Below are 22,916 nucleotides of genomic sequence, written 5' to 3' on the forward strand. Positions count from 1 at the left end.
ATGGTACCACCTCACAAGTGACCGTTTTTGCCTGGCCCCCTTCAACCTTCCAGGACTTGAATCTGGATATGGATTTAGAAGACATGACAGAGGGTGGAACATCAGCAGTAGAGTTAAAAGGGTTTTATTTTAAGATAGTCATGTGACCTGTCTGGGTCCCAACGTAGACCTTGAGCTAGGCCTATAAAACCCCAGTCTTATTATTCAATTTCTCAAAGTTCTCTGTCCTGTTTAGAAGCAATGAATCAACCTCAGTCATTATTCTCTTTGTTTCTATGAAAACATTCTAATGCAGCCGCTACTTGGTAACTCAGAGCCCTGCTTTCTATAGGCGCGTCACTCCAGGTGACTACATGTGAGAATTTAAATATTCATTTTGCCACTGTATGCTGTGGATGACCACGGTCCCACTTACTACAGAAAACAGGGTCCCTAATACCTTTTAAGTCTAGTCAGATCAGAGAACTCATTCTAGGTTCAATTTTTAAAATTTTGTTCTTGTCCCAGTAATTGTCGTGATTCCATCAGCAGAACAGTGTTGGAGTTTTATGGGATGATGGATTTGAATTCACACAATGGCAGGAGGAGCTGGGGAAGGTCCAGAAGAGGAGTTGGAGCATCAGAAACATCACCAACCAGTCTGAGCAGCCAGACACAGCCAGATAAGTATGACTGTGAAAGTTTAATTTGTACAGGTGTCTGTGGGATGCTCTTGCCTCTGTATAGCTTCCTCCTTTGTACGTCCACAGCCAATCTTGCTGTTGGTCAATAGGACCAATAGTTAGGAAGAAGATATGGGTATGGAGCTCAAGAGAGCAGAGGCTAACTGGAACCTGCCAAGCACCTAAGCCTCTTTTGCTGCATCTGATGCAAAAAGACCTTCAGGTTAATGGTTGCTGCTTCCATTTTGCCTTTTAAATCTCATGTAAGTTCCTCTTTTGGCCAATTTTAATCCAGAATCACACAAAGAAGGGGATTCTGGGAAATGTAGTTTGCTTTTTTAGCTTTAGATGGCTAATATGACATCAATTTTTTTTCAGATTGCTTTGTATCAGAGACAGCTGAAATGAAAGTCTATGTTATTTCTTATTAACAGTGAACCGTGTTAAGTACTTAAATATGCTAAGCATTCTATTAACCACTATACCCACTAAACCTCACAGAAACCTTGCAAGGTACTATTAGTACCGTGTTTCCCTGAAAATAAGACCAGGTCTTATATTAAAGTTTGCTCCAAAAGACGCATTAGGGCTTATGTTCAGGGTATGTCATCCTGAAAAATCATGCTACGGCTTATTTTCCGGTTACGTCTTCTTTTCGGGGAGACACGGTATCTTCATATCATAGCTGAGCAAACTGAGGCTCAGAAAGTTACAGTAACTTGCCCAAGAACACTATTTTGTTGGATGTAATAAATCCACTAGGACTCCAAATTCTGTGCACTCAGTTACCCTGATTGCCACCCTTGTTCACCAGTTTTGAAAATGCTTTATAATAGGTGCACAAGGATTTATAACCTCATCACAGGCTTTCTTTGTCATCAACACTATCCAACTAATTTTGAAACTCTCAGATAATTTGATGAATCCCAACTGCTCATCTGGACATTGTACAGGGTTTTCAGCTGGAAATACTTTCAGATAGTCTGTAGATTATTGGTACAATTTAGACTGAAGGAAAAGAAGAAACAAGGAAGGAAAGGAAAGGAAAGGAAAAGGAAGGGAAGGGAAGGAAAGAAAAGGATGAAGAAAAAGGGAGGGAGGAAAAGAAAGAGAAAGAGGAAGGGAAGAGAGGAAGGAAGGGGAGAGAGGATGAGAAGAGAGAAAAGAAGAAAATAAAGTTAATTAATATGTAGAGAGTTTTGTCTAGTGAACCATATCTAATTCTGTGTTTACAATTCTCATAGTTCAAAAAAACAGTAATCTGGGTTCAAATCCAAGGGTAAATGATACTTTCATAAAATTTTGCTGTAAAGAAAGAGCCGATGATCACCTACATAGTAAGAGTTGAGAAGTCCCAGATATCCACATTTCCACCAGATTGTCCTGGCAATATAGCTCTTTATTTATATTTACTGATACCTTTTGTCACTCTAGAATGAAGGTATTAACAACAGTAAAGAAATAGAAATCCTAAGTCAGTATTTGTCCAATTAGTCTCAGGTAAATTTTTGAAAAGTTAAAAGGAAAACTATGAAATGGGTGTTATGTGATCAAGTAAAGTTGAAAATTGCTAGAGTTAACAAAGCCAAGCTCTCAGAGTCTTCAGTATGAGTTTGTGCATTAGGAACTACCAGAAGAAAATACAGAGTGTGTTCTAAATATTTTGGGCAATGGATTCCTTTTTCGCTGAGCACGGTTGATTGGAAAACAGAGCACTGAGCCATTTTGAAAATCAAATTTAATTGGATAATCAATTTCCAACCAGAGTAGATCCCTTCTTAAGGCTCTGGAAAAAGCAACAACCATCATGATTGAGCAAAAAGCTTCATGAGGATCTTCAGAGATGATTCATGGGGGGAAGGAAGCATCCAATAGGGCTATTCTCTGTATCACCTAGTGTGGTACAGAGAAAATTAGATAAACAAATCACTCTAAGATTTCAAATGAGGGAAAAATCGTTCCTACTGAAGAAAATAGGTAAAAGTTTTGTGAAAGGCTAGGAAGGCTGATTAAGAGGAGGCCAACAACCAGAGTTGGGAAGAACTGTTTCCAGGTAGAAGAACTGGCACAAGCAGAGGCACAGGTTTGGTGGGGGAGGGGTGGGATGGGGTATGGTCGGTAGCAGGGGAGGGAGCAGAAAGCTGGGCTTCCTGACTGTCAGCTGTGTGGGCTACTTACAGGGAAAGTGAGAAATAAGAACTGAAGGTTTTGGGGTGAGCGTCAACAAAAGATGATGTGAGAAGATGAAGAGTCTGAGACTAAAGTTGACTTGTCAACAGAAAGCGACAGTAAACAACCCTCTGGCCACCTAGAGTATGGAGGAGGACTCTAAAGGAAGGACCCCTAAAGAAAACCTTAGGCCCATTTCACCTACCTCATACTTTGGCTAAGGAAAAGGCCTGGCCTAATCAATATATTTGGATCTAAGTTCTGTGTCTCCCCTTGCCAATATAGAGAGCCAAAGAGAAGTAAAGTTCTTCTTGAAGATGTTTGTTATTCCCCAAAGAATCTTTTAGGAAAAGCAAACAGCCTGAGAAATATTTGTGCATTAGCTGTATACTGGCAGCAGTCAGAAAAGTCCAGAAAGTACCAAGCAAATGCACACGCTCATAATACACTTGATTCTTGAAATACTCATGATTTAACTGTTTTGTTATTAACTGTCATTATGAAGTTACCTCTTACTTTCTCCAGTAAATGTATTGATAAAACCACCCAAATGTACTTGAAATATTGAAAGACAGTGACAGAGTTTGGGTCCAAAAACTTCTTACAGAAAATGTTGATTGTTTAATCCAGTTTTACAAGTATAAATCGGACAGATGATTTTAACAACCTCATGCTTATTGCTATAAAGAAGGTAAGTACTCTCTAGTGTCTCGCTCGCTTCAAGAACATCCTGGCTGCAGTTCTTATAAGCTATATGGCACTCTTCTGAAATCTGGTGGTGATACATTCCACATGTAACCCCATTACCCCCGGAAGAGAAGCCTTCCTGCTGAGTCAGATGGGTTTACAGAGGTGCAAACATAACAAACAATTTATGTGTTTTAGAAACTGCTGATGCGTCCGTCCTTAGCCTTCTCACAAGTGGGAAGGTTTCCTCTTTCTCTAGATGGAAATCTACACTTTCCCAGTGGGAAGTGTGGGTTGCCGAAAGTGGAATGGCTTCAAATGATAGAGCTTATCTCCACTAAAGTCATCAGCACTTCCTGGCCTAATACACTGTCCATAGCCTCGCCTTGGCTCCCTGATCAACAGATGGGTTTACTTAGAACAGCACGTCATCTGAACCCAGCAGCATGGTCCTCGTTGGCTCCAAAGGTACTGTGCAAACACCAGAACACATCAGAGGAGTTTATGTAGCTAGGAAGAGAGTCAAAGGGACCCAGACAGTGAATGGGTCAAGGCACTACGTTGGGACACTAAATTGCTGTAGCAAACTAGAAAGGAAATTCTTGCCATTTCCCCACTCAGAACGAAGCTGACAACCCAAACAGGGTTAGGTTTCACATGAGCCTGAGACCCTGGGAGTCAAAACATGAGAAGAAACAAGATCCTGCGTATCACATGTGAGACTGGCTGCGTAGGGCCAAGTCAGCTGGCTTAGCGCAGTCATGGTCAGGGAGAAAAGTGGATAGCTTTCTGCCGGTGACTATCGCATGTGCTCCAAACTAGGGACTGTGACACTTTACCCAAAGTTCCTCTTTCCTAAACTGTTATTTCCGACTCTATGGAGAGGCATTAAGAGCTCCACAGATCTCATTTGGGCATCCTATTAAATTTAATGAGTGTAGCCCCATCTTTCCATCCCAGCGCTCTAAGTGCGTTTGTGTGTGTGTGTGTGTGTGTGTGTGTGTGTGTGTGTGTGTTGGGTGAGAGAAGGCAGGCTGCTGCATTGCTCCCGTGTTGATGTGTCATTTCGAGAGTGGAGTCCCAGTGCAGCGGAGAGACCTGGTTTCACATGCCAATCGGAGCATCCTAGGGCTCATGAATAATGGATGAGCCTGACAGGGAGTGCCTCACCTGCCTTTGTTGCCTGCCGTAGACGAAAGGAGACATGGATCTCTCTGCTTTGCCAAATAACAACCATCCTGACAAATTCCTGCAGCTTGACGTGAAGTATTTAATGAGGAACTCGGCCCTTCTTCAGGCCAGCCTGGTGAGGTTCCCGGGGGGCAGTTATCCTGCTGCACAACACTGGCAAAACCTCGTCTACTCACAGGTGAGACCTGGGAGCACATAAGGATGGGGGTGGTGAGGGGCCCCTTTCTTCTCGCTGTCTGCCATCTCATCATCCGTACAAAAGGAAGGTTACAGGGAACACGGAACAAAGTAGCTGCTCACTCTTGCCATAGAGAAAAGGCCTTTCTTCCTGAATATAAGGCTCTCTGGTCACTTTATAAGATATGTGGATTCTCCCACCCATTCATTTCCCTCCAAGCACTAGCTTCTCAGTGTGTCCTCATTTTCAAGTTCGCCCAGCCCTCCTTTTACTCCATTCCTTCAGCATTTTCCAAACCAATTGTTACATTTGCAAATAAGGCTCCTGCATTCTAAGCACAAAGCATCAGATACCCCCAAGTCAGACCGGCTCCCTTTCATTTCATGCAGAGAAGAGTCAGACAGCAGAACAATGGAAATTTAATGACAGAAGGAAAAAAAATACAGAGGGAACTCTCTACCTTGCAAAGGTGCTGGCTATTATTTTCGGCACTCTTATTTTCCACAGGTGCCCACGTGGACAGGACATACTAATCAGACCCTCCAGCCCCGTGCAGACTTGATTTCTTGCTTTCTTCTTTTGCATCTTCCTTCTTTTTGCTGACCAGAAGAATAAAACTGTGATGAGTTCCATGTGCTGGAATGAACATAAAGACCCTGACTATTGCACAGCTCATGAAACAGGAATAATCTTTGTTTTAAGATGTGAGGGCTAGTGGGGGTAAGGGTTAGTCCCTTTAGAAACAGGAAGAAGCATTTCATTTCAGAACAGATGTGACTGACCTACAAACCCCTGCAAGTCATTAAATCCTTTGGAGGGGTTCAAATTCCCTGAACAGAAATTTGTTTTCTTTTAAGAAACAGTTGCTCCTCATGAGTCCCGGTGTAAAGTGACTCCTTTGTGGTGCGTTTTGTGGGTTCCTCGGGACCTTTATCGTGAGATCATTCAAAATCAAATATACTCGAATGATTATGTAAGTGTTTCCTCCACCTATAAGGGTTTTAATTTATTTCCATGGTAAGGCAGCCTATTGTGACAACTGATTTTTTTAAAATGTTGCATCTTTCCCGTTCGTAATCCTCAGAACGCTCCCACCCATTCATACTCACTTTTTGGGTTATTGTTTTTGTGTTTTGTTAAGTTTTAGGCTAAACTCAATGAAATTCCTCCTTTTTATTCCTTATTGTTTATATCATAGCATAAAATGATTCAAAAATCAGTTCAGAAAACCTTGGCTCTCCTATGTTATATGGTTTAGTCTAAGAAAACATTTCCAGTAAATTCCTTTGAGGTTGGAACACATCGCTCGCTCTAACATCTTATGTTTAGTGCTGGAATTGACCTGTTTCCTTCATGTGGAACTTTACAGTTGCAAGCTCTCTTGAATGTTGTTCCTAAACCTGAACTAAATCCAGATTTTTAAAGGGCATCTTTTTCGACAGGTTCTAATGGGTGGAAATAGTTTTCAATGAAAAACCAAGGAGGTAAAAATCTGCTTCCTGTGTCTTTGAATGAGTGGTTGATAATTATAAACTACAGATAAACTTGATTTCCTTATCCTTTTACTCTAAAAAGAAATATTAAATGACCAAATAAAGGCCAATCTACTGTTGAAATAATGCATGGAAGGGGAAGTAAATCAATTACAAAATCAGATCTTTGGGTAGGTGTGGTGCAAATCATGAGTAACAATAATTATATTCACTACTTCAGATTGCAATATGTCAATAAGTAGTTCTCTCATTGGCTGGGTCTTGAAATCTGGGAGTGATATGTTTATTGGATAAAACATAACTCTAAAATAAACGGACATATGAAAGTTTTAAGTAGCTGTAATGACACCCTGGGAGAAAGCACTGAATGTACCAGGTGTGTTGGGATGTTGGCATATGTAAGGTGGCAGCTGTCAGGTAGCTCTTAATTGAAAACCCTCACTCTGTTGGGGAGACATTAAGCCAATGGCAAGAATATTGAATAAAGAGGTTAGAAACTTGATTTCTTGTGTCAAATGCAGAGGAAGGCAGTTTGAAGGACATCTATTATGGCCTTTATTCAGTCCATACCACAGTATTTCCACTTGCAAAATTAGGATATATTCATTTTACATATTTCCTTAAAAGTGAGAGCAAATAAAATGATGTTAAAACAATTGAGAAAAAGGGTTTCCTATAAGAATACAAGATTATGTATTATTATCATTTGCCAGTATTTCAAAGTGTGTTGAAATTATCCTTTCACTAGAATTTGGAAAATAACCGATAACCTTGCTTGCATTTTTAAATTTATACTGGGGATGGAAGGATGTGGGGTGTGTGTGTGTAGATGGTGGTGTTGGAGGATGTACTCAGTACATCTGTCAAGCTATGCAGTTGATTTTATGCTAACCTGAAACCCACACAAACTTTGGAGCTGTGTCAGCTTATCCTTTGGCCTCATACCACCCAGGTGCGTGGTGGTTGGGGCTCAGACTACCTCATAGAATGTCAAAGGACTTAACCTATTAACATTGCCTTCAAAATTGGTGGTAATGCAGCAGTTAAAACAAAGATCCTCTAGAACCCAAATGTGATATTGAATTCTTAAATATATAATACGTATCATATTTATATCCATGATTGATATTTTAAGCTTTTTTAAAATTCACATTTCACCTTCAGAGGAAATTCTCTCTGCCATATTTACATGAACTAAGGCAACATGGTGCATAAAGAAAAGTGAGCCACTGAGGTTCTCAGCTGTGCCCTGGAAACGGTCAGCTCCCTTCTGTGCAGATACACATATCACCCGTGTTTGCAGAGAGAGAACAAGCAAATATTTCTTGATCCCACTAGATTAATACTTCTTCTTCTTAAATTCTTTCACTAGAGACATAAAGAAGCTTCATAATAAATTTCATTTACAGTGCAACGAGCAACTTTTCTCCAAAACCTAATGTTTTTGGTTGTTAAAATTATTCGGGGCATGTATCTGATGAAGGCATTTGGAATTGTATTCCAAATATTTCTGCCAATCCGTTTATACAAGGAGGTAATGACAGGAAAAGACTGATTTTTTTTGTTTAGTTTAAATGATAAAATATGTATTTTTAGATATTGTGTTAGACCTTTTTTTTTTTTTCTGATTAGCAGTTAGACTTCAGAATCTTGTCTGACTAATCTCTTTGTTATGTCTTTTCCTGGCTTCCATCACATCTGTTTCAGAACCCAGGAGCATTGCATACCAAACCTGTGAGCTGGAGCAAAAGGCCAAGGGTAAGAGGTTGTTCTTCCCTTGACTTCTAGGCAGTGTCCTTTACTGGGTTTATTTTCTCATCCCCTTTCCTCACTTGGATGTTTTATGCCCATGAAGAAGACATGTATTTGGTGAGTATCTAGCAAGGCTCTGCCACAGTCTGTCATTCTGTTTAACATACATACGTACTATATATAGATATAGATATTTATATAGATATAGATATATAACAGATCTATAGATATATAGAGATATAGATATATAGATGTGTGTGTATATATATATATATATATATATATATATATATATATATAAAATTCTTCCTTTCTGAATGGGAAAAATGAAAGACACAGCAGTCACCCTTCCAAAGTAATTCTGAGACCCATTGGGAAGAATTTGTGTGACTTCCTTCCTTGAAGGTGGGGAAACTTGATTAAACCATGGTTCTGCTTTGTAGGCGACCTCCTGATGCATTGTTCTCTGTAGGCCTTGGCTCCACCCTCTAGGAGACTCCCCCTGTTCATCCTTCTCTTTTGCCATATCAGAAGTTGGTCCTCCTTCAAGGCTGTGTAGGCCTTACTCCTGCTCATGGATATGTGGAGGCCTAGGGTTAGTATTGTTTTGTTTTTAAATTTCAAACAATCAAAAGCTTTTGGGTGCAGGTTTCTTTGGTAACACATATCTTGCAAAATTAGTAAGCTATTTATTAATATAATCTCATCTATATATTTGAAATCAGTTCTATAAATCAATAAACGCATCTAAAGTTCTTTGAAGGCATAGTTCTCTACTAGGTTTTCATGCTGTGCTTTTCTTTCTTTTGACTCAATGGCAACCACATGGAGGCTGTCAGGAATAATAGTTATGAAAACACACTCTTGACCTGCATTACCCTGTTTCCCCGAAAATAAGACCTAGCCGGACAATCATCTCTAATGCGTCTTTGGGAGCAAAAATTAATATAAGACCCGGTATTATATTATATTATATTATATTATATTATATTATATTATATTATATTATATTATACCCAGTCTTATGTTATAGTAAAATAAGACCGGGTCTTATATTAATTTTTGCTCCAAACGACGCATTAGACCTGATTGTCTGGCTAGGTCTTGTTTTCAGGGAAACATGGTACTTCATTGAGCTGAGAAATTTTAATGGGCTTTTTTTGGCTCAATGAAAAAAAAACAATAAGTCTATATCTTAGTATTTGGGGTCTATAAACAGATTTTAACAATAGCAGGCATCAAATTTCTAGACTCTTTACTCTCTTTCATTTCTTCTTGCAAACTGTCCGGTTCTTTCTCTAATCTCATCTCTTTCTTGTATTACGCCAATGCTTTGATTCCTGTACTATCATTATATGTACATAAATGCTCTGGTAATTTGTAGGTATTTTTTCTAGAGCTATTTCTTCTAAGTGACTAGATACCAGTGGCCACAGGTGATATTTATACCAAGTGTTTTTCATTGTATTTTGTGAATAGCCATCATTCCAGTTTCTGATATCACTTTATCCCTTTAGACTTCTTGATGGCTAAGCCAATGCCATACATTTGTGTCATTTCAAGGTACCACTTTCTGTTTTAGGGAAGGTAGGCCAGCCTACAATATAATGACATACCCCACAGAATATCAGTAACTATAAAGAAAAAACATTTTTGCTTATGAAAAATCTGAGGAGCTGCAGATGTGTTTGGAGGTAGCTCTTTTCCAAGCCATAACCCAGGGCTTCATGTTCTTTATTCTGGGGCTCTGCCATCTCAGAACCCTTGATTATAGTGGCACCAAAAAGGAAAGTGAGGAAAAGTGGGTCAAAAATCTTGTGTGAGATTTCAAGGCTCAGACTTGGAAATGGTCTCTGTTATTTTTGTGTACATATCATCAACTAGAAAAGAGCTGGCCCCAGTTTAAATTCAAGAAAAACTGGGAAAGGTAGTTATCCTACGTGTTCAGGAAGAGAAAACAAAATTGGTGTGCGTTTAACCAGTCACTGCAACACCCAGCTCTCATTTGTTTATATTTGCCTGCTATATTTTTTTATATTCATTCACTCTCATTCTTTCTGAGTTCTTATATTTTATAAATATCATGTTATATAATTGAATTTAACATTTAAACTGATCTGACAATCTCTGTCATTTAAATAGAGGGTTTAGTCTATTTACATTTAATGTGATTATTTCTAAAATGTTTCTTTTTATTTTCCTGAGGCTTCCTCCCTCCTATAGTCTTTGTTTCATTTTTCTTGTCTTGTTTTCACCTTTCTCTTACCTTTTATCTGAAGCTCTACTGAATTAAGCAATACATTTTCCTCTGTTTTTTAGTAATATCTCTCTCTCACTGAAATTTCTTAAAGCATCCTCATCAAAAAATATCTGTTAAACTTGTTAATGTTCAGTGTTTTAGTTGTCTCTTATTTTAAAACACAAATTATTTCTATTTTACCATAAAATTAATGTGTGCTTAGATTTACACATATATTTATCAGTTTTCTTTCTTTCTTTCTTTCTTTCTTTCTTTCTTTCTTTCTTTCTTTCTTTTTTCCTTCCTTCCTTCCTTCCTTCCTTCCTTCCTTCCTTCCTTCCTTCCTTCCTTCCTTCCTTGCTCAGCATTCCTTTTTGCATCTGAATCTTTCCTTCTGGTGTCAATTTTCTTCTGCCTGAAGTACATTTTTTGGAGATTCCTTCTTTATTGGCCTATTAATTCTATATGCTCACTGTTTGTCTGAATATGTCTTCTATTTCACTCTTTTTACTGAATAATAGTTTACTTATACATAAATGATATAAATAATAATTAAAGTGTATAAACAAGAAATGGACTAAGTAATGGTTAATGTTGAAAAGTCAAGGTAAGCTTTGAAGTATTACTTTCCTTATATAAATATTTCAAAATATAAATTATTTTAGAGTCTATATAACTAAAATAATGGAATTAATGTTGAGTTTTCCTTTGCTTAATATAATCTATCTAAAATGTGGATGAAGAGTTGGAATCAAATACATGCTTTTTTCCTTTCTTAAGCTTTTTGAAAAAATTTTCAAAATACCAATGAACCTCAACCATAATTAGCATTTTTATCCAGCCATCAAATTCTTAATAAAGTTTTCTATTAATTTTCTATTCACATGTCTTTCAGGCATGAAATTGTCATGCAATCCAAAAATAAATGGTACCATGTTCTAGGAAAAACCTCAAACTTTCAAGAATGTGCTTTAGAATTAAGGGTTTGGATGTTCTTTTTAGAATATAGCTCTGATTATTTTGCTACCTTTTGTATATTAGTTTGTCAAGGTCCTTATATATTGTAATAGAGTACATTATTTTTCTTGACCCCAGAAACTATATTTTCCTCATTTATAGAGCTTTCTTATTTAAGAAGTTTAAGGAATAGTCTAGCAGGCAATAAAACTGACAATGCCAATTTATCAGTGTCAGACGAATTATCCCTCTTCGAGATGATCAAAGATGTCTAGCCTTAAAGAAAAAAAACTTGAGTCAGAGTTATGCTAATTTGAAACAATCTAAATTTCATATCAAATGGTTTTTCCTCAATTCAGAAACATTTTTATGAGGTCATCCATCTTAAGACAAATACTAATTCAAGATGATTTATTATTTCAATGCAAATTTCAGTATTATAGACTCTAAATTGATTTTGAGCAGACCAACAACCTAATAAAGTCAGAGAAGATCTCCACGTTGATCTCTACTTATGTTAAAAAAAAAAAAAAAAAAAAAAAATGGAACACCTAAGGCCAAAGAGAAGGTGAATGGTTTTATTTAGATTTTTTTTGGGGGGGAGAGAGGATTACCAGCCATTTCAGAAGGAGACTATATGTAATATTAGCTTACAACTCACCTTACACAAATGCATATTTAATGTGAGCTACATCCCCCAGTAGATGCTGACGGGATCAATGTACGGATCATAAATAAGACTTAGAGGAATACTAACTGTTGTTAAACTTTCTCTGTTTAAGGAGACTGGAATATGTGAAACACATATATTGAAAAATTCCTGTAAATTAATAAAATTTACCATCAGTTTTTAAGGACTAAACAAAAGTTTTCTTAAAATTAACTTACGTAGAATTTCTCTCCCTTGATGCCCCATGATAAATGAGCCACTACTCTATAAGCTTTTTTATCTTTCTCAATTTTATTTGGCCAATGAACAAATTATAATTAAAAAATTTTCTACCTTCATGATAGTTTTGAAGTCAAAAGAAAAAAAACAAAGCAAAGGTCAAATTGAATGTCAAACTAGCTACAGAAAACATACATTGCATGATTCCGTTGATATAAAATACAAAATGAGTCCAAACAGACCTACGCTGTTAAATTAGGGGTACTGGGTATCCTTGAGCAGGGGGAAGGATAGTGATTGGAAGGGAGCATGGGGTATGCTGATAATCTTCTATTTTGTGGGAGAATCTTAGGTTTCTTTGGTTTGTGAAAATATATCAAGCTATGCATTTATGATATGTGCACTTTTCTATATACATATTATGGTTCAATAAATTAGTTTTTAAAAATGTGAAAGTCAATACTAGAGCCATCTACTAATAGCCAGCTGGTCTATAGAGACATATAGGAGTGCAAGGCTAAGTTAGTCCAGTTCTCCAAGCTATCTGAAATAGGAGTCCCAAGAGAGTTTTCATGAAAGCCAAGTGTATCTACAAAATGCCTTTTAATTTTGACTTTGCTGGATTAATTCTTATGAATCATGGAATGCACAAACAGAACAAAGTAAAATTTCTTTAAATCTCAATGCAAATGTGCTGAAAAAAAAATGGTTTTCTTCAGAATTCTACTGTTTGAATTAAAGAACAGGTTCTTTCTCTGTAGTTGTAAAATAGCTACTGAATGATTACTGAAGATGAACAAGATTACAGGCAAAGAAAGAACTCAATTAATGATAGGATTCTAGGTCACACTAGATTTTAGAATCCTTTTCTCATTCATTGTCCTAATCTGTTGGGTTTCCGGGAAGAATCAACAAAGTCTCAGGTACAGTTATTTCCCATCATATTCTCTGCCATTAGTGACCCAATGGTAAGAGAAGCCTTCTCTCTATGCCTCCTAACAGAGAGATAAGAAGAATATAACTGCTCGACGAATGACGGGGTCCACTGTGGATGGTGCTGTCGCTGTAGATATCCCGCCACCATCCCTGTCATCAGTTCTGAAGAATAACCCACTATATGGTGACATAAGTTTGGAGGAAGCTATGGAAGAAAGAAAAAAGAATCCTTCATGGACCATCGAGGAATATGACAAGCGCTCCCTGCACACAAACCTTTCTGGGCATCTGAAGGTACTCACGGCAAAGAACCAACTCCTTCAATTGATGAGGGAGATAAGTTAAATAATCCTAAAAGACATGAGAATTAAATGAACAGACACTCTTCACTAGGCACAAAATCTGCAGGTTTCAGGTCATTTGGCCTCTGGCTTCCCTTTCTCCTCATCATTATTTGTGTTTATTTATTATTTGTTTTGAGTTTGACAATTTCTGCAATTACTGGCGTCAGATTAGTGTAGAGAGGAAGAAATGATGTGGCACAGAAGAAAGGTTTACCCAGAAGGTAAACGGTTTTTGAAAATTGATTTGCCAGATTATGTATGTTTTCCCCTGGTTTTATGGCCATTTATGTTCATAAATACTTATGACTCCTTTAGTCGACATGAATTCAAAAACATTTATTAAATGTTCTGTCTTCAGCACTATGCAAGGCAGTTCTCATCAAAGATCATTTTATTTCAAGCCCACTCACTGATTCAAGATTGCAGATTTCCATTTTGGACTCTTTCCTGTCTCAGTAACAAAACAAAACAAAAGCATTTCAACACAGGAAAAGTATGCAATGAACTCATTCACTCAGCTTAAACCCAACTTAAGATTTTCTTTCTATTTTTTCCCCCTGGTGTCACCCATCACATAGAAGATTTAGAAATACCTGCAAAGCAGGGAGAGTGGCCCTCTGTTTTCTGCATGCACTGGATTCCTACCCAGGCTTGGCTTGCCTCTGCTGCCCTGGGGCCAGGAAGTCCTGACATTTTCCGGGTACTGTTCATTCAGCCCCATACCTTAAGAACCTGGAGATTTTTTCCTTTTGAAAGGGACAGCTTTATGTCCCCTTCAAATCTTACACTTTTCAAAATCTCAAATATGTACTACTTGAAATATCTTTCTGTCTAACATCTTGGAAAGGTCTTAATCTCCTAGTATACTTAATGTATCTCCTTCTTAATGTAGCCTCTTTTCCAGAGAAGTTTCCATAATAGATGCTTCCCCATAAGCAACAATAATCTTGTGCTTTTTATCAGGAGTCTCCAGATCAGGACCTCTAGGAAGGCACCTTCTACAAGTAGGGAAAAATGTATTGACTTATTTCACAAACATTTCTTGACTGTATGATAGAGCCTCTTCTATTCTCTTTGTTGTTTATATGAATGATTAGGGGACTCTAAAGATGAATATAACTATCCCTGCCCTCAATCAGTTCCTCTAACTGAGCAAAGTAACGAATGACAACTACAGAATAAGATAGAGGAAATGACAAGATGAAGGAAGGGGACAGTGACAGTAATGATAGCACAAGTGATATGCAGATTTGGAAGAGGACAAAATCACATTGGATTATAAAAACGCTTTCACAAACAAGTTAATTCATGGTGGGCTTGAAGAATGTATACAATTCCAAAACATAGAGATGGTTTGCATGAATGGGGAGGCTCTTCTGTCAGGAGTAGCAAGACAAAAGCCACAAATACAAGGACGTGAGAGAGTTTGTCAGAACAATAAGCAGTTCGGTTTTGTGGGAGCTACAATTGAAGAACTAGAATAATGGGAAAATAAGGCTAAAGAGCAGGCCAAAAGAAAATGTTCGGATGTAAGGCTAAGGAAATTGAACATCACTGGCAATGAGGAGTCATTTTTTTGTTGTTGTTGGACAATTCCATGAGTTATGTTTAGGAAGATCAAACAAGAATATGATGGATATATTGCTTTACTAAAACAGGGTCTGCCCCGTCCCCACACGTGCAGCTCACTCACCTCAAAGCAGTGGCCTCTCAGGTCACAGACCCGTTTACACCCTCATGATGCTATTCTTCAGCACTAACTTGTATTGAGGGATGCTCTGGAAGTTGTAACTTGTTTTCATTGTAATTTCTTCCTGTACCTCATTAATTCAACTGATTTCATCGCCATCTCTATCTGTATCTCATAATTAGCAGACAGAGCCCCTAACATATTTTCTGAAAACTTGTCACCATTTATGGGCTGTAAAAGTTCCAAGTCCTTTGGCCACTAAGTTGCTGAGAGTTTATACCGTGTTTCCCCGAAAATAGACCTAGCTGGACAATCAGCTCTAATTTATCTTTTGGAGCAAAAATTAACATAAGACCCGGTCTTATTTTACTATAAGGCTGGGTCTAATATAATGTAATGTAATGTAATACAATACAATACAATATAATATAATATGGGGACTTATATAAAACTGGGTCTTATATTAATTTTTGCTCCAAAAGACACATTAAAGCTCATGGTCTGGCTAGGTCTGATTTTCGGGGAAACACGGTAAACAGGAAAGGAGAAAAGAAGCCCCCTACTTAGTTACCAAGCAAGCTACAAGCAGAATGGAGAGGATAGTCTCCACTGTGGAAGTTCTTACTGGAGAATGGAGGCATTAAACTTGCAGGCACAGGGCAGGCCTCTGATGAGGATACAAACAAAATAAAGGATGAGAGGAAAGTAGGCAAGGATTTTTAAATTATCCTTCTGCACAAGTCATCCAGGTTTTAATATTTTAGTTTTTCTAAAACTAGGAAGTTAAAACTAGTTGCCATGAGATAGGAGAAGTGTATTGCCGTACCCAGAATCCACCCAGCTCCCTACAGGCGTGCACGTCGCTCTCTAGCTGTGCATCCCTAAGTCTGAAGCTAGGTCGTTGACTCCTGTGGCTGGCTGGCCATGGAAACTGGCTGACTTTAAGTCCAGTGAGACTAGAGAGTCAGAGAGAGGGTGGGCAGCCCAGCTGCAAGCCATTGCAATAATCCAGATGAGAAATCATGACGCCTGAAGTGGGTCTGTGGAAACAGAGATTCAGTGTTCACCACACATTTGTTGTATGCTTACTTGAGCACTGAAACACAGCAGGAGATAACAGAAGAGAACTTGTTTTTTTAATGTGTGGACAGTAGAGTTTGCAGGTGATTTATTGGACCTAGGAGATGAGGTTGAGTTGAAGACAATTCTGCAGAAGTGAAAGAAGATGAGGCATGGGAGCTGATATGGGGAAGGATATATTGGGTCCTTTCTTTAGGAGGTCAAACAGCGCCAAAGTTTCTGCACATTGAACATACCGTAGCCCTCTATGAGGGGGACCAGCAGCCTGAGATGCGTGGAAGGGACCCTTGACTCTCAGTCTTACTCCTCCTTCCATGGCAGTCAGTTTCTGGATTTACTGAAAAACTCACTAAACATGTTTATCCTTACCATGCCGATCAAACTTCTAAGGCTCATCTAAAGCAAAGCATTTTAATTTTATTAATATTTCAACTCACTAACCTGATTGACAAGCACTATTTATGAGATGTATGAGACACTAAATTGGCTAAAACATGATAGAAACATTTATGTGTTTCTGACCCTCCAATGTGAGCAATTTAGTCAAGATATCATGCAGGTCTCCCCATGAATTGTCACACAGACCTACAGATCAGAGCTGCCCGGACTCCTGGTGGACCAGGAGGCTGTACCTGCAAGTGTGTGCTCTTTAGGGAAGCCTAGCCTCTCTTATTTGAGCCGTGACACATAAGCCTCACCCAGGACATGGTGACTGTGACTATGGACCTTCAGTGCCTCTGATAGTGTTTTGTTTTGCAATCTCAATTAGTCCGTCACACTGCTTGATCCTATTCTCCATGTAATTTTCTTCTAGGAAAATCCTAATGACCTACGGTTTTGGTTGGGAGACATGTACACGCCTGGTTTTGATACCTTATTGAAAAAGGAAGAGGAACAAGAAAAGCATTCAAAATACTGCCGTATAGGTCTGATTTTGCTCCTCGTTGCCTGCATCTTGGTTTCCATAGTGACTGTTAGCACTTTTTTCACCTAAAGAAACTGCCACAGACACAGCCACTTGAAATTTCTTAAAAATCTTTGCAAATAAACATTTGCAGAAAAACATGTTCGTGCAGTGTGACTATACTGTCGATTGTACAGTTAAAATGTAATTGTCTTGTAGAATGCAAATTCGCTTGAGATCTGCTGGCTTTCTCTACTTTGTTCTCTAAAACCTGTGTAAGAATTCCAGTCTGAGCTTTGTCCTTTGGGAAGAAGGACTTCTGGGGATCAAAACCACAGAAAAGTGACTATATACAATCAAAAGTAAACACTTTGATAGAGAACAAAACAGCACCAATAATTGTCAACAGTTTTGTCTTAATGCTCAAACTATATTCACCTTGTTTTTAAAAGTTTCCTTCTCATCTCACCCCCTTGTCATCACTAGGAAAGTTGAACAGATCACTTTTTGGCCAACTGCCAGGTATACAGGATAAAAGCTTCGGGTTGGATTCATGCTGTTTTATCTTCCTTTATTGCTGTTTAAGCCAGAAAAAAGGGGAAAAGGGGACTTTCTCAAACATATTGTTATTTTCCCAGTAATTCTTTATAATGCCTCACTTTCGTGTTGCAATTTTAGTACACCTAAACTTGGACAGGCCATAGTTGTAATTAATTACCTTTAGATCCAACTGTGCTCACTAATTGGTCCAAATTGGCTAGTGTGACCTCTGGTGGCAGTCAGTAATTATATATCACCAGCCATGGCCAAGGAGAAGGGCCCTAGAAAAGCAGCAGGAATACTTCTAAGAAAACAGGGTTTGAATCCTAATTGTGTCTTTTGCTAACTGTTGGATCCCAGGGCAAGGTATTCTTTCCCAAGAAAGGATAATATCACCTCCCCTACAGGACTTGCCTAAGCTCTAAAGCGACATAGATAAGAGTAATACCTGGCTCCTAGTAAGTAGATGCATAGTTCACGGCAGCTGTTACTAATATGTGCTAGCTTATTGGCATCCCAGGTCACCTTGCATTGCCTGCAAATACCTGGGGATATGGTTCTGGCCCCATATGAAAAATAGTCACCACCCTACCCTAAGTCCCTCATCTCCACTTCTTTATCTTCTTTCCAGACTCCCCACCCCCACCCCACCCTCAGACTTCATCTTGTGCAAGAAACAAAAAAGGGACTTTCTCCTCTTCTCATTAGTCAGCATTTGCCCTTTGGAGTTGTTGCATTTCTCTTAAATACTTGAAATAAACTACATTAAAAGTGCAGCTTGGCTGTGCAATAAAATCATTGTTCTCAAAAATCATCTTAAAAGACTATTTGAAGCCCTTGACCTCTTATTCCTCCTCTCCTCTATAATAGGTTCTAGTCCAATTTAGAACTCAGTCAGAAATGAAGGTCCACGGGACTTCTTCAGGGCAGCCCCCTTCTCACTGTGGATACCTCGTAGATAACCACATGCTATTACAGTTGACCCTTGAAGAATGCATGGATAGGGCCCCCCCGAGCCGTGTAGTTGAAAATCCATGTGTTAGTACTTTTGACTCTACAGTCAGCTCTTGGCATCCACAGATTCCACAAACCGCCCATTGAAAACAGTATTTTCCGTGGCTGGGAATCTGCAGTTGGGAATGTGAAAATACTGTTTGCACCTGCAGTTGGTTGAATCTGCAGATGAGAAGCCTCTGGATAGGAAGGGCCAACTGTATTGAAAAACAAAAAAAGCAAACAACAAAACAAAAAAAACCCCACCTACTGATCTGCACCATTCAAACCCATGTTGTTCAGGGGTCAACTGGACTCTTTTCAAAGCTTGACTGCTCAATGTTTGCTTCTGAATAACTCAAAGCCTGTTCAGGTCTCTGCTACATAAGGAAAGCATTTGCGCTGCATCAGGTTACTTCTGGGCCATATACAGGTAAGACTCTCTAAAGGCACTAAGCAGGGGCAGCCATAGAAATGAGAAGCTGCTCACCTGAACTCCCAGCCCCCTCACCCCCATCTCATCCCTCTTCTCTTCTGCTGAGTCAAGTACCTAACATTCTTCTATTCTCTCTAGCCCTCCTCTACTCTCATCTACCAGTCATTTATATTTCAGCATGAATGAGTTTATTACTTTGCTATTGCTCCCAAACCAATCTTCATTTTGAGCCTTTAAAGTAACTAGAGAATCAAAATATATTATTGTCCATCACTGGATTAATGTTATGCAACTACATAAGAGGGAAAGTCATAAATAGACAGAATACATCCCTGTGTGCACGCAAAATCATATCGTGAAAGCAGTTCCAATTTTTCCTGCAGTTATAGGTTTTGGAAATGGCTCAAGCAGAAAAAGCATGATAAGGTCATGGAAAATACAGAGGTGATGGCCCTCAGAAGGCTTAGGGGATGGCCCTAAAATCTGGGCTTTCTTAAAAAGCTCCGATCCATATTCAACGAATCATACTTTCTACATTTCATGTTTTCAAAGCATTTAAATACCAGGGGTGCCAAAAAAAAAAAATGTGGACACTTTGTATGTGGACACTTTGGTCAACGTTGCTCAAGCAATAGTTCACTGTAATCAGAAGTGTCTGGACGCTGATGGTAACCACTTTGAGCACCTCTTGTAATTGCAGAAGTCAAACATGACTTGTATTCATTTTTTGTTATCGGTATATATTGAGTATTACAATTTTAATACAGTTTTCCTTTTTAAAAATGTGTATACACTTTATTGGCACCCTCTGTATAATTCTTGGCACAAATAATACCCAGTAGATGGTCAATAAACAATAACTGTTATCTTCAAAGAAGTGACAATTTTAGTCACTTTTTTTTTCTAAATTGGGCTCTAAATCTGGGCTCCATAAATCCTTAAGTAATAGTTGTTTCAAATAGTAATCTTTCTCAGGTTGTTTAGAAGATGAACACTCAAAAAGTTTGGGGTTTTTTTGGTTTTGTTTTTATGTATTAGGTTAATGTGTGGGAGGCCTAAAAGCAAATAGTACAGCATTCTCTAAAGAAAAAAAAACCTCCAACTCTGGATACTCTAAATTTTAAAGTGCTGCTCTTATATTTAAAAGAGTTAAATGTGTTTGTTATATAACCCATTAATGGCTATTCCAATTATATTCATGTTGCTGTCACCTAGTGGAGAGGTTATTTAGTGAGTGGAAAACAAGGAGGAAAGGTCTGTGGCTGTTTCATTTATCCAGAGTACACTTCTGCCACCTGGTGGTGATGTTTACTGTACCTGCCCTCAGCCCATGAAAAAGCATTTTATCAAAGGGACATTTTGCAGGTGAAGACCTAATTATGCCTCTGTGGTTAGAAGCACTTTGATTGGGTGGGCAAGAACCCCTGCCTCTCATCTTGCAACCAATATTTTGATACCCCCGTTTTGCAAGAAAAGAGATCTAGCCTAGAGACATATTGACACTTGAAGATCTAGAGTCATGTGGACATTTAAAGGCAGAGCTGGGACCCTCGGCATAAACTCTGATTCTACTACACATAATATGCTAAAGCTAAGGGTAGAAGTCTTCTAGTAGACCCGTTCCTAACGTCCTCCAATTGGTTAAGATTTTAGGGATACTTAATAATTTACTGCTTGTTTCAGATATGGTATGATCTGAATTTCTACATTTTTAGCTCTCTACTGAGTGTCTTTAAATATTTTTAAATTCCTTTTTCCTATACCCATTGTTTCTTATCAGTTGTTAAATTCTTACCTCATATAATTGAAGAGGTAAGTTTATTATATGTGAGAAATAATTTTTAAAATTGTCAGTAGGTAGAGCCGTTAACTCTCAACCCTTATAGGATGTACTTACACACGCACAGTCTAACGGACTGTGTATTTTAGAGGAAAGATAACTTTTTTGGTTCCTTCCAAATAATCACTTAGTTCAGGCTGTTGCCCAGCTTGAGGTGAGTATTCAACCAAAGTGAGCAACCTCAGAAACTGCACAGCTTTCTGCCAGAGCCGTCCATTGTTCTGCTCTTGTTTTATGGACACTATGACTCATGTACCTGATTAAATTTCCCTCTTTGTGCAGACTGCTGGAAAAGTCAGGACCAAATTGGGGCCCTCTCTTCTTAAGAAGTGCGTAGGACTTCCTCTTGTGTTTTCCTGTCCTAGGCCTTGTTCATGGCTCCATCTCCTGATCTGTCCTTTGCCTCATCTTCTTCAGATGGATGGTATCTCATGGTGCTCTATTTTTTTTCTCTCAGTACTGTGGACCCATTGAAAAGACAGAAAAAATAGAGATAGAGGGTATAGAGAATTATATGCATTTATTACATATGCATCTATATGTATATAAAACCCAAATACAAAAGTCTCTCTTTCAAAAGAAAAATTTGAAATTAAAAATAAAATAAGGAAATTAGGTTTCTTAGTGAAAAATATTCCTTAAGTTTCTTTGGCCAAAAGAATTGAGATTCAAGACTCATGCAGTCTTATTTGTACTGTACTTGTTTCAAGTTACTAACTAAAAGAAGAAAGTAATAATTCTTCTTATGCTAATTAAACTTGTTTTTCCCAATTATGAAATAAGTATTAAAATATCTTGATTTGAATTAGATTCAAGGTTGGTGGAACACTGTTTTGATTAAGTACCTGAATAATAAAACAATGGCTAGGCTAGATTTAAAACTTTATCGGTCACTAAAAATGAAATAGCAGTTAAGCTTCTTTCTAAAAATATCTCATTTAAAGGCCAATACATTTAGAATCAACAGTTAAGAGTTAAGACAATAATTTCACTGTTACTGCTGCTATGGTTTTCTTTTTTTAATATAAAGATCATAAACCTCTTTCATTAATTCCAAATACATTTTTTAAAAGCTTCATTTTGCTTATTATCGTCAACACATAAATGCACCTTTAAAGCCATTTTTGGAGTTATTCCGAAGGATTCCCAGTGGATGCCCTTTGACCCCAGTCTCTCCTGCACCCTCGTACCTGCTGCTCACACACCTGAACCTTTCTGTCTGGCCTCCATTTGAGCTGTCTCGGGCTGATATATACACAGCAGACATAATCATACTTTCTACATTTCATCATTTCAAAACCCTTCCATCTTTACAGTCTCATTTCATCTCAGCTATAATCTTGTGAGATTAAGTGTAAAACCTGCGTTTTACAAGAGAAGAGATGGATCCTCAGGGCCATCAAAAGACTTGTCAGCATAAAACTGGAGTGACAGCCTAGATCTTCTAAACCTCTTGGATACTCTTCCACCCTAATTTTTTTTCTCGTGACTGTAAGGAGAGCTTAGTATATTGCCGATGTTGAAAAAAACAGGAGTTTTTCTGTTCTCTCTTCCACCCACAGCCATGTTCCTTTCCAGTTCACTTTCCAAGAGTGAATACAAAAAAATGCATGATTGAAATAAGTGCACACAGTGCCGGGAATGCCAATAAACCCGAATGCCATCGGGTTGCACCGTTTTGTCAATGTAGTTCACGTGGCTTCTTTGTAGGATAAAAAGTGAACTCTAGACTCCATCATGAAGAATATTCATGGATTACTTACTTAGTAAATAATGTTGATAGAATGTCTTTCCCTCATCACAGTGTTCCAGAACACAGGATCTGATTTGTCCAGCCTTGTCTTGGGTCATCCCTAAATTACATGCCAGCCCTAGGACGCCCGCACTCATCTCGAGGCCGGACAGGAGCCTGGTTCCAGAGGAGCTAACCCTAAAC

At 38.3% G+C, this 22,916-nt stretch overlaps 1 protein-coding gene across 1 annotated transcript; it reads left to right on the forward strand.

Moving 5' to 3' along the window:
- The first annotated feature begins 4,565 nt into the window (after nucleotides 1-4,565).
- Nucleotides 4,566-17,392, forward strand: MINAR2 (membrane integral NOTCH2 associated receptor 2). The gene is made up of 4 exons (XM_019756022.2): nucleotides 4,566-4,887; nucleotides 8,088-8,138; nucleotides 13,220-13,447; nucleotides 17,082-17,392. Exons 1-4 carry the CDS (start codon nucleotides 4,723-4,725, stop codon nucleotides 17,259-17,261), a joined length of 624 nt encoding a protein of 207 aa, XP_019611581.2. The 5' UTR covers nucleotides 4,566-4,722; the 3' UTR covers nucleotides 17,262-17,392.
- The last annotated feature ends 5,524 nt before the right edge of the window (nucleotides 17,393-22,916 follow it).

This window comes from Rhinolophus sinicus, linkage group LG10, assembly GCF_036562045.2.
Source record: "Rhinolophus sinicus isolate RSC01 linkage group LG10, ASM3656204v1, whole genome shotgun sequence".
Classification (NCBI taxonomy): Eukaryota; Metazoa; Chordata; class Mammalia; order Chiroptera; family Rhinolophidae; genus Rhinolophus; species Rhinolophus sinicus.